Below are 12,233 nucleotides of genomic sequence, written 5' to 3'. Positions count from 1 at the left end.
CATCCATCCATCCATCCATCCATCCATCCATCCATCCATCCATCATTTTGTTCTGGACTCAGGTCTCGCGGCAGCATCTTGAGCAGGGAGGTCCAGACATCTCTTTCCACAACCACTTCTTCCGGCTCTTCTGGGAGGACTCCAGACCAACAGAGAGATGTTGTCCTTGGTCTTCCCCGGGGTCTCCTCCCAGTCGAACATGTCCGAAGCACCTCCCTAGGGAGGTGCCCAGGAAGCATCCTTACCAGATGAACCACCTCAACTGTCTCCTCTGGACGTGGAGGAGCAGCGGCTCTACTCTGAGTCTCTCCTGATAACTGAACTTCTCAGCCTGTCTCTAAGGGAGAGTCCAGCTCTGCAGAGGAAACTCATTTCAAACTCCTGGATCCACGATCTGGTTCTTTCAGTCTCTTCAGAGTTCATGACCAGAGGTGAGGGGACGTAGACCGACCGGTAAACGGAGAGCGTTGTCTTACAGCTCAGCTCCCTCTTCACCACAACTTAAAACACTTAAAACTTAAAATACTGAAATGAATTTCCAGTTCAAGTTGCAAAAAGCTGCGTTCACGGTGACAAAAAAAGAAAAAGGACAAAACGGAAGCGGGCTTCTTTTCGTCTCTACTATCTGCGTTGTTCCACATATCCAGATAACGGCAAAGATTAGCAAAGCACAGTCAAAAATTAGACGCAAGAGGAAACTGAAATAGGATGTGTAAGAGTTTCTTAAGAAGAACTTGCCATCAGACAGTTTCAGCTCTCCTGGAGATAAAGAGTTCAGGAACCGGGCCGGGCTCAGAGAGATCAGCGCGTCATGACACCGCATAGGTCACGCACCTGCAAACGCACACGCCAACGTTCCTTTCTGTGTTCACTGCTGTCGAGATGAACATCTAATCAATCCAAAATGAATAAAGACGGCGTCTGAAGAGCTTTGCTTTGTCCGTTTGCAGCAGATTATTTAAAACGCTCTGCATGTTTTAACGTGAGTAGATGACACAATAAAAGGTCCCCCCCCCACACCACCACCACCACCATGTATGAGAGTCTACGTCAGGGCCGCAGGAAGGCAGAAGGGAAGTGCAAGTATCTGGTACATCTTGGCCTGGCTGCCTCAGTGATTAAACCCTGAACCAGTGAAATCATCAGGATCATGTGCTGCTCAGTCTCTTCAGCACAAAGTGGCCAATAACCGGGGGCTATATGTGGGACACGGAACCTCAAAGTACTGAAAGTTAAAAACCTCAAAACCCGGTTGTTTCCTGTTGAAAATACGTTCTCAGCGCCTGGGATGGTCGTCTGCACGTTTGCTGCGTTGCAGAGAGACTTAAAGGTCACGGCGAAACAAACTGAACATGGTGGAGGCCGTCCCAGGGAAAACATTTCTCTTTCACTTTCCGTGATTCAGACAGAACCTTTTTCTATTTCAGCGTTGTGCAGTTCCCGAAAACATGGCTGCAAGTGTTTCTTTTTTTTTTTTTAGGTTGATGTGTGAGGGGAAAAGTAGGCTGTATTTAGTGTTCCTGCAAGTCGTGCAGAACGTGTTTCTGCCGTGGTTTGACACTTGTGGTTCCACTACCTTGTGCACAAAAGGGTTATTTTCAGGCTGTGACAGAAGTCAGTGGCTCCCAGCGTGTCCACACCGCAGAATACATCTGCAGCTACCACCCATCTCCACCGCCGACGGTTGATCGGTTCTTGTGCCAGGCCAACGCTCGCCCCTCGTCTCATTGTGTATTCCTTTATTCTCTGCTGCAGCGCCCGCTCGTCTGTAATCTGAGAGTTAGACCTACACCATTTTATTGTCTGACACTTGCTTCCCAAAACAAAAAAAATCAGGATGTGATCACGACAAGCGCAACATAAAACAAAAGCTTTCTTCCTTCTCCCAGATTAGTCACAACTTCCTCGTCTCCACGAGAGCCGTTCACAGTTCCTATCTGAGCTCTCCTGCAGGTTCAGAACCTGAAACCCAAACCTTGTATTTCAAATAGTTCCCTGAGATAAACACATTTATTATGAATATTTGTTTTTCTGGTACATCTTTTGAACAAACTCATAAAACGTGGGTGTTGAAGTTGAACGTAGTTATAACCACCTGACGAGTCGTGTTCTCGAGGTTTATCGTATATAAACGGTACGCCAAGTTGATCCGGCTTCACTGAGCGACATCACAATCCCTGACCACCAGTGGTGTAGTCCAGTATGCAGGTATACGGAGCAAACCCATTTGAAAGTGTCCAGTGATACGTGACATTAGACACGTGTCATCGATACGTTAAACACTTCTGTAACAATCCGTCTGCAGAGCTCGTTTGTTACATTCACTTATCCAGCAAATGACTGTATACTTCTGTACTTACTACTTAATACTTGAACATGTTCAGCTTTAATACTGTTTTATAAATTATACATGTTTTTAATACAAAGCCAACTGTTGTACAAAGTTTGTTGTTCATTTATTCAACTATAACAGAGAAATTTGGAAATGTTCAATACGCTTAAAACTCAAAATAAATTGACGATTACATTGTACTAACCGCTGTACTTTTTACAGTACACCCACTACAAAAATGTAGACTACACCACCGCTGAGAACAAATAGGTTGTGTGTTTTACAACAACAGAACGAGTTCTGTTAACGTTATGTTCTGCAAGTCGTCAGCTAAGTCTCCGTGACACAGAAGATTAAACTTCACAGAAGGTCCGTGACCAGAGGACTCCGTCTACATTCACACCGGAACAATTCCATTGGCCCAATTTTAAAACCTGGAAATAGTCTTTGAAGAAAAGAGTCGACCAATTATCACCAAAAGCAAAACCCACAGAGTAAAAAACATTCACTTATTTTAAAGTAGAGAAATTGCAAGATGTTGTTTTAAAACCAGTTAAATCGTAAACTTAGAGTAAAAAAACGAAGCGCTGGAGTTTCATAATCAATAAAAGGTTAATTACAACAATAACATTAAAATAAACAAAGATAAAGTTATTTAATTTTAAATCTCTCTGCAGGCCAGTTGTTAGTTTATCAACCAATAATATAAATTATGTTTTATTCTTTTTACAAATCTAGCATATGTGTGATGAGGTCTTTATTCTGCGGTGCGTTCGTTCATGTCGGTAAAATCAGAGGCGAGTTGAGCTGAAAGGTTCTGACGCAGACCGGCTATGGAGGAACTACAGCACAACACTAAAGACTTCTGTTAAAATCCTCTTTTCTGTTCACTAATAATCTCATTAATGGGATGTTTAGGAAGCTAATTTATAAAGTGTAGTCACACTAGTCCTCATCTTAAACCAACTGAGCGTGGTCCTTGTGCAGAGGAGCTTCTGCACCAGGCTGGACGAGTGAGCTCAGGGAATTTGGTTTTAAAAACCATCATGATCCAACACATTTCATTTCACCTCCTGCTCTCTCCGTGCCTCTCCGTTAAAAAAAAACCAAAAGTTTCAGTTACATGCTGTTTTACAAGTCCTTTCCCATGCTTCCCTTTCTGTCACTTCTCCATAATTCTTGGTATTTCAGTTAGACAGGCCCTCTTTCTGAAGCTTCCCCTTTTCCCATAGATTCCTATATTTCATGATTTCCACTTCTTCCTCTTCGGTTGAACAAACAGAGGTGGAGGCATGGGGAAATCAGACCACAGGTCGGCAGCTGCGCCGCCCGCCAGTTCTGTTAAACGTTTCTGAAAGTTCCCTCTTACAACGCTGTTATTGCTAGAATCACTCAGTCTCTGTGAATAGCAAGCAGCCATCAGGGCACTTTAGGCTCATGGTCCTTCATCATGTGAACAGCTACTTCTGGATGGTTGATCCACCATGAGAAGGTGCTATTTATAAGACTCGGTTTGCTGCAGCTCCTCAGACTGAAGAAGTCCTTTGGATAAGACAAAATGTTTCAACCAAGAAGAATCATCCAGAGGAGCTGACTCAACTTTTTTAGATATTTCTACCTGGATTATTGAGCATCATCAGGATGTTTCTAAAAGTTCCCTGGTTGGGAGTCGTTGCTCGTGATGCCTCCACAAACATCACATTTAAATCTTTTTCAGAAAGTTTGCTCTGGAAGTGTCAAAAGGCAGCAGTTAGGAAATGAGTGATTACATTCTCGTGTAAGCGACGAGGAGCCGTGTGTTTGTCTTTGCTGGCTGTGATAAACGCCGCGCTCGTCCCTAGTTTCACTCTACTTCCTGTATCTCTGTTTCCTGTTTATCTAGCTGTCACTGGTTTTGCTGAAGTGCGATGGTGAGAGATGATCGGCGTGTTTCTTCATCTCGTCGCAGACACGCCATCCACCCGTGTGAAGTCATTTCAGCCAAAAGACAAACGGCCTCTTTCTGCGGAGGCGGCTGGTGTTTTGTTCGGCTGGATTCACAGAAAGAAAAAGACTAAAACGAGATTTGACTCGACGTCTTGCAGTTTTTAAAATGTCACAAGTGATCAGACGTCGAGACGCAGGAAGAAGGTGCTCGGTGTCGAGAGGTTTCTCTCCCTCTGCCGTCAGGTGCACGACGTCGCCCCAATAAACCAAAAACTACCAGAGTATTTTCACTCTTTGTACTATAGTTATGATTTGTTCCTATTTTACGGTATTGAACACGTCAGACAGTTTCATTCACTTGACCTTGTCCAGCAGAAAAAATAACTGAACCATCGTGAGTTTCTCCAGTTAAAGCCAAACCACAGCTGACTGATACTCATGGGGACTTTTAAGAGCTCAAGCTGTTTCGTTTTAAAGTAAGTTTGAAAAGTAGAACAAAAGAATAAATGACAATGCATGAAAATAAAACATCTATTTATGATACCGTTTTAGAGCAATGTCGAATAAAATGATGAAAATAAATGCTAAAAGTTATATTTAAAATGACTTCATTCATAGACGGTCAAAAAAGTTCTGAAAGGTCTGGCACCGTCATGTCTCAGCATTAAAGGGATATTCTGCATAGTTTCAATGGGGTTCTGTTAAAAGGTTATAAGCAACAAGAATCTTACCTGTTGTAGATAAATCTTTGAACATGATGAGTTTGTATTTCAAGAGTTTAATTCTGACAGGACTGATGCTGCAGCTGAAACGGCTCCAATCACAAACTTTAACGCAGTTTATGCAAATGTTTCGTAGACGTCCACCGGCGTCGGCTTCACTGAACGGGGTCAACGATGAGGACTTTTGCAGCAGCATCTAGAAGCAGCACTTCTAGTACAACCTTGGGTCGTTTTGGACGAGAATCTTGAATCATTTCTAGAAATGTCTGCTTAACTCGTGTAAAGGTTTAAACAAGCGCGTTTGTTTGAACCGTTTCAAAATTTGTTTAGACCTTTTGAAAACTGGAGTCGTGTTAAGGCGACAAAGACTCACATTTAGCGGAGACTCACTTCCAAAGCAGATTTTAACAGTTTAAAACAAACCCAATATTCTAATGTTCAAAGTAGTTCAAGTTAATATTTAATCTTTACTTTTCTGCCACTTATAGTAATAAAAGCAGATGAAAATGCCTAACAGTGAGCTAAGAGTCACTTAATATGCAAGCATGTTTAGTAGGTTATACAACAGCTAACCTCTACTAGCTACATAACTAGCAGTAATTACCGTAGCAAGAAGTGTAGTACCGTAGTTAGGCTACTATTACTGGCTAGCACTACCTAGCTAGTAGTACAGTATATATGGCTAACTATTACAACTAGCTAGTGCTAGCAGGATAAGAGGAGTCGTTAGCCAGAAGTACAGTAAAAAAGTTACGTACTAATAATTAACTATTAAACTAGCTCTACTGCCTAGATATAAGCACTTGTTAGCTAGCTGTAAAGTAGTGAACGTATGCGTGACTAAGCTAAGCGCTAATACTAGCTAGTAATACATGGCCATTAGTAGCTGTTAACTAGTAGTAAGGTGGATCATCTATGCACCACGTGCTAATTACAATTACTGGCTTATACTACCAAGATATGAGTTGTTAACTAGTAGTACTGTAGTAAAGCTATATACAAACAGCAGCTACAACATACTCGGGTAGTTCTGGGCTGAGAGGGGGTAGAGGCAGGGCAGCCGGCTCGGGACTGAAAGGCCCAGGTTCAATCCCCAGTCATTCCCACATGTCGTAGTGTCTCTGAGCAAGGCACCCTTACACAGCTGCCCACTGCTCCACCTGGGTGTATCCCAGGTGCGATAGGTTAAATGCAGAGAACTATTGTATGGGAACATACGATGATGACAACACACCGCACTTATTATTATTATTATTTGTAGCGATTAGCAGAAGCAATAAATAATATTTGCCAGTCTATAAACAACTACTTAGTAGTAGTATTTAGCTTCTAGTACAGCTGATAAGTTATGCAATAAGCTACCTTCTACTACCATCTAGTATTACTTAGCTAGTACAGTAGTAAACTCCTTTGTATTGAAACTCTGGCACAACAATTACCTGTGGGTTCAATAAAGTTTTATCTTATCTGATGTAATTTTGCAATACATGTTTATTTGAACAGTAGTTTTATGAAACTCCTACAGGAAGTGACCCTTGAAGTGCTACAGCTAGCTGCTGCTGCAGATAAAGGCACAGGGTTCTATGTATAAACCATGGAATGTGAAACTGACGTTAGTGTAAGATGTTTATTAAACTGCGTGTGTTTGCATTATTTATTGTTTAGACCGGAGCAATCTTACTTTGTTCTGTTCAGACTAGCCTTTAGCCCGTCAGTCCTGCTATAATTAAACTTTTTCTCCAAACTGAGGTTGTTCAAAGAGCTATCTGCAACAGGTAAGATACTGTTTGTAACCTTTCTTAAAACCTAGAGGCAAAATGTTCACCATTTTCCTGAACTATTATTTATATAAATGAGACGTCTTTGAAACTTTGACATGACGACAGAACCATGCTGGTTTTCTAAATCATGGCCCCCCTCCTCCCCTCCCTCCCCTGCCCTCTTTTCCAGCCTGTAACATTAAAGTTGAGGCTCGCAGTGATGAGGAGAATGGGCTGGCCTGTGACATGAATGGCGTGGAGGAGGAGTGCGCGGAAGACTTGCGCGTGGTCGATTCCTCGGGAGCCAAGGTGAACGGCTCCCAGCCGAGCCCTGAAGCTAAGGCCTTCTCCTTGGCTGGCGGGATCCGGCTGCCCAACGGGAAGCTCAAGTGCGATATCTGTGGGATAGTTTGCATTGGCCCCAATGTGTTGATGGTGCACAAGCGAAGCCACACCGGTAAGCCATCTGCCATGTTTCTTGCCCTTCCTCTGCACCCATACATTAAAGTCTCTGACATGTTCGCCACACAATCAGAATGTGAACACCTGCGTACAGAAACACTGACCGTCACCTGCCGCCTGTCATGGTCCAGTTTCACTCTGAGGTGGAGAAAAGATGGAATCCGACTTTGATAAAACCGTGAACGTGCTCAGAGTCAGAGGACGTTGTGTGAATGACTCTCAGCTACTACCACAGCAGGGAAACTGCTTGGGCTTCATCTGTTTGTGTTTTACATTTGACTGTGGCAGCCATCTTGATTTGGACCAAACGTTATCAGTGTTTGGCAGTAGAGGTCCAGGAGATATTTTGCTAACAGACAAAAAGGGTTGACCCCAAATAATGGTTCAGAATACGTGTTCAGTCTCAGCTACTACCACACCAATTTTAAGGTCAGCATCTGTAGATGTGACTGACTTTTAGACATTTTTGTGTTTTTAAGTTCAGTTGGCAGGCGGCACAATCGGGCAGGTGGTAGAGCTGCCGCCTCTCAGCGAGAAGGGTCACCGGTTCAAATCCCAGCCCGGGGCCTTTCTGGGTGGAGTTTGCATGTTCTCTCCGTGCATGCGTGGGTTTTCTCCAGGTGCTCCTGTTTCCTCCCACAGACCAAAAACATGCATGTTAGGCTGATTGGTAACTCTAAATTGTCCCTAGGTGAGAGAGAGAGAATGGTTGTTTGTCTCTGTGTCCCTGTGATGGACTGGAGACATGTCCAGGTGTCCCTGTGATGGACTGGAAACATGTCCATGTGTCCCTGTGATGGACTGGAAACATGTCCAGGTGTCCCTGTGATGGACTGGAAACATGTCCATGTGTCCCTGTGATGGACTGGAGACATGTCCAGGTGTCCCTGTGATGGACTGGAGACCTGTCCATGTGTCCCTGTGATGGACCGGAGACCTGTCCAGGGTGTCCCTCGCCTCTCACACAGTGACTACTGGATATGGGCACCAGTGACCCCCGCGACCCAAAAAGGAAGAAGAGGGTAAAGATAATGGATGGATGGATGGATGGAAGTTGGCTGTAACGGCCATTTTGGATCGGGTTGACACCAAAAGCTGACCAGCTTTATAGATGCATGCAGATGAATTTTCCCTGAAAGTTTAATTAAAATGCGTTCAGTGGTTCATTAAATATTATGCTAACAGACGTATTAACGCCGGCCGTATGAATCTCCCCTAAAGGAACTCGTAGCTGGAGGGAACGGCACGCTCAGCCTCTCCTGTCGAGCATGAAATCAGGTCTCAGCATCAGCATTCATTCGTTTTTTTACACGTCTCTTAATAGCTCCATCAGTTATCGTGTTTAAAAAAAAGTCCAAGAAACAAACTTTGTACAGCCCCCCCCCCCCCCCCCCAGTTAATAAACAGGATAACTGCTTCAGTCAAGAGGGATCTTTCTACAAAGTGACAATTATCTGGCTATTAAAAGTTTTTCAAAATTCTAAATTGATATTCTATTGAGACGGAGGCAAACCAGTGGTGGGGAACCTGCGTGAAAAGCTCTTAAGCATCGAGCTTAAGAGACTAATGAAACTCAAAATGGAAGAAAAGAACGGCAGATTAATGTAAATGCAAAAAGGAAGAATAAAAGACGTAATGAAATGCCTCCCGCTTTAAGAGAAAAATATTCAGAGGTAAGTCTTTTTGCTCCCAAAATGCATTTTTAATGAATTTCCCTCTTTATATATTTTTGCTGCTTCACCGGTGACTCTTATTTTATGGCGGGTCTTTCAGAGACAGAGAAAAAAGAAACATATTAAAACGCTCTCGCAGAATGCCACAACACGCAGAAAGGCTCGATATTGGTTGATTCCAGAGGCGCTGATCAGGAAGACTGGCTCTCAACACAAAGTGTTTTCTTCACTTTATTCAAATGAGGCAGAATTTGCATGGTGATGTGGCGCTGATTTAAGAGACGAAGAGCAGGAAAAAATGAGAATTTGAGATCAAATTGACCTAAGCGCTGGTGCATTACGGAGCTGGCAGGCTGAGTCTGAGAGGCTCGTGTTCGATCAGAGAGCCGGGACTCGACGGGTTCAGGGGGAGCAGGGAGAGACGGGGTGTCAGTCTGCTGTAGCCCCCCACCCCCTGCTGCTGGATGGAGACGCTCCATCATCCTGCTTGTGGAGGCGCTCGTAGGCCGGCGACCCTGCAGACGAGGACTCTGCTGATGTCAGGAGGAGGATGAGAACATCGGCCCGACTCCTCCGTGTTCTACTGTTCGTATGAAATCTACTCTTCTTAAAAAACATGATTTATTGACTAAAGCATAGAAAGATCTTCCTGAATTATATTGAATGCTGCACCGACCACCGGTTGGTGGCCTCAGGATTCATCTCTGCTCTTTGCAGATGATGTGGTCCTGTTGGCGTCATCGTGCCGTGATCTCCAGCTCTGACTGCAGCGGTTCAGTGAAGCAGCTGGGACATGAACCAGCACCTCCAGATCTGAGGCCATGGTCCTCAGTCTGATTGTTCTCTTCAGGTCGAGGTTCTGCCTCAAGTGGAGCACTTCAAGTATCTCGCTGCACTAACTCTGGCTCCAAGTTGATGTGATGTAATTTTGTAATTATTCACTCAAGTATCTTTGTTCACGAGTGAGGGAAGAATGGAGCGTGAGACTGACAGATGGATTGGTGCAGCATCTGCAGTGTTGTGGACTCTGTGCCGGTCTGTTGTAGTGAACAGGGAGCTGAGCTGTAAGACAAAGCTCTCTGTTTACTGGTCGGTCTACGTTCCTCCCCTCACCTCTGGTCATGAACTCTATGGGTAGAGAATGAAAGAATGAGATCGTGGATCCAGGAGGTTGAGATGAGTTTCCTCTGCAGAGCTGGACTCTCCCTCAGAGACAGGGGGAGAAGTTCAGTTATCAGGAGAGACTCAGAGTAGAACCGCTGCTCCTCCACATCCAGAGGAGACAGCTGAGGTGGTTCATCTGTAACAATGCTCCCTGGGCTCCTCCCTAGGGAGGTGCTTCGGGCATGTCTGACTGGGAGGAGACCCCGGGGAAGACCCAGGACACACTGGAGAGACTACGTCTCTCAGTTGGTCTGGGAACACCTTGAAGTCCTCCCAGAAGAGCTGGAAGAGGCCGTGAAGACAGATGTCTGGACCTCCCTGCTCAAGATGCTGCCCCGAGACCTGAGTCCAGAACAAGAGGATGGATGGATGGATGGATGGACGGATGGATGGATGGATGGACGGATGGACGGACGGATGGTTCAGACTAAGTTTAAAACTCAAAATAAACACTTTTATCTGCAGACACAGTCTGATCGTAACCACGCACTAAAACACCCAAACTGTCTGACTTCTCCCCCTCAGTCGTCTTCTGATCAACTAATTTATTAATTATCGTAATAATTTTGTAATTATTCACTCCAGCAGCGCCGAGCCGGTGAAAACCGTCTTAAGAGGTGCTTCCTCAGAGGCTGTGGCAGCAAACATGCAGCTAACGACCACCGGACCATGATCTCTACAGACGTGACCTTTGACCCCGACACCGTCAGTCCCACTAGTGTCGCTAATGACAAACAAAATGGTTCCGTAACTGCAAAAAAGGCATTTCATCTTATACAGCTCCACTGAAATGTTTAGTTTTGTTTAGTTATTTCAGGCGTAATCAGAAAGTTTTGTTAGGCTGTGATTGACAGCCTGTTAACGAGCTGCACAACTCTCTGGCTCCAAAAATACAAAAATAAATGACATTTTGTGTTAAAGATTGAAGGATGGAACAAGACAGAGACGCTGCATCCATCTTTAATAATATTATAAACACGTGTCAGGCAGTCCAAGTTGTTTTGTATTATTATTTATTATTCTGCAGCAGAACATTCTTGGACAGAGTGAAAAAGTTTAGACGGGGAAACTACCGGTAAAGTAGTAAATTTATAGACCAGACGGACTCTGATTCGAGTTGTTTTTATTTACAAAGACCGCAGAGCGAGTTACAAACCCCTGGTTTAAGGGAATTGGGTAAATACTAGCGTGGTGTTAGTACTATTCCCGCGTTCTCACGTGTCTGCTGTGTGCTGCTCGCAGGGGAACGTCCGTTTCAGTGCAGCCAGTGCGGAGCCTCCTTCACCCAGAAGGGCAACCTGCTGCGTCACATCAAGCTCCACTCGGGGGAGAAGCCCTTCAAGTGTCACCTGTGCAGCTACGCCTGTCGCAGGAGGGACGCCCTCACCGGCCACCTGCGCACCCACTCAGGTGAGAAACGATTCATTTCTGCTCGCGCTGATTTGAGGACAGCTAGGTGGAAGCCTTCTCATCAACTTCTGCTGTGGACACAGAGAGACCTCAGAGCTCTGGAAGAGGAAGTTTACCGTGTCGATACCGTGTCCATACCGTGTCACTTTACGCTTTCTTTTTACACTTTGCAGAAGTATGTGCTAATGAGACGCGGGTGTCAACAGCAGCACTGAACAGTTTACCACCAAAGGGATAATCTGCCGGTTTTTAACTCCAATGAGCCGCCGCAGAAATAATTATTAAAAAAATAATATTAATTTAACATAAGCAGTTATGAATAAATTAACAGAAATTTTGAATTAAAACAAACTCAAAATACAAACTTTGTTTATGTTAAAGAATGAAGTTGGACAAATTAAAGTGTGTTTCTGAATAAAGCTTGTGAATCATCAGTATCCTACCTGCTGTCGATAGCTCTTTGAGTTCTAACCTCAGTTTGGAGAAATAAAGTTAAACAGGACGGATGAGCTCACAGCTGGTCTGAAAGCTGCAAAAACAATCGATGCCCCCAGAATGCTACATTTTATAAACCTTTATTTTACCATCAGTCTTACAAAACAAAGTTTATTCAAGAGCAAAGAGCAGCAGCAGCTTCTAGCTGTAGCACTTCTGGTGTATAACCAGGATGTACCATGTGAGTACCAGGTAAAAATCCAGTAAGTACCAAGTACATATTCAGTGAGTACTAGGAAGAAATCCAGTGAGTACCAGTTATATCCAGTGAGTACCAGGAACAAATCCA

At 44.2% G+C, this 12,233-nt stretch overlaps 2 protein-coding genes across 2 annotated transcripts in view; both read left to right on the top strand.

The window, feature by feature from the left end:
* LOC119421085 overlaps positions 1-12,233 on the top strand; it is a gene marked incomplete at its 3' end in the record, with an annotated part of 641,076 nt that overhangs the window by 134,726 nt on the left and 494,117 nt on the right.
* The window catches only part of ikzf1 (IKAROS family zinc finger 1 (Ikaros)), a 37,923-nt gene that overhangs the window by 11,268 nt on the left and 14,422 nt on the right, over positions 1-12,233 (top strand). The window contains exons 2-3 of the mRNA XM_037689129.1: positions 6,931-7,197; positions 11,282-11,449. Coding sequence (XP_037545057.1) covers positions 6,931-7,197; positions 11,282-11,449 — 435 coding nt within the window. The remainder of the gene's footprint in view (positions 1-6,930; positions 7,198-11,281; positions 11,450-12,233) is intronic.

The sequence above is a fragment of the Nematolebias whitei genome, chromosome 1 (assembly GCF_014905685.2).
Source record: "Nematolebias whitei isolate Nwh7 chromosome 1, NemWhi1, whole genome shotgun sequence".
Taxonomy (NCBI): domain Eukaryota; kingdom Metazoa; phylum Chordata; class Actinopteri; order Cyprinodontiformes; family Rivulidae; genus Nematolebias; species Nematolebias whitei.
The sequence above is the reverse complement of the archived record's forward strand: the minus strand, read 5'-3'. Positions and strand labels throughout refer to the sequence as shown.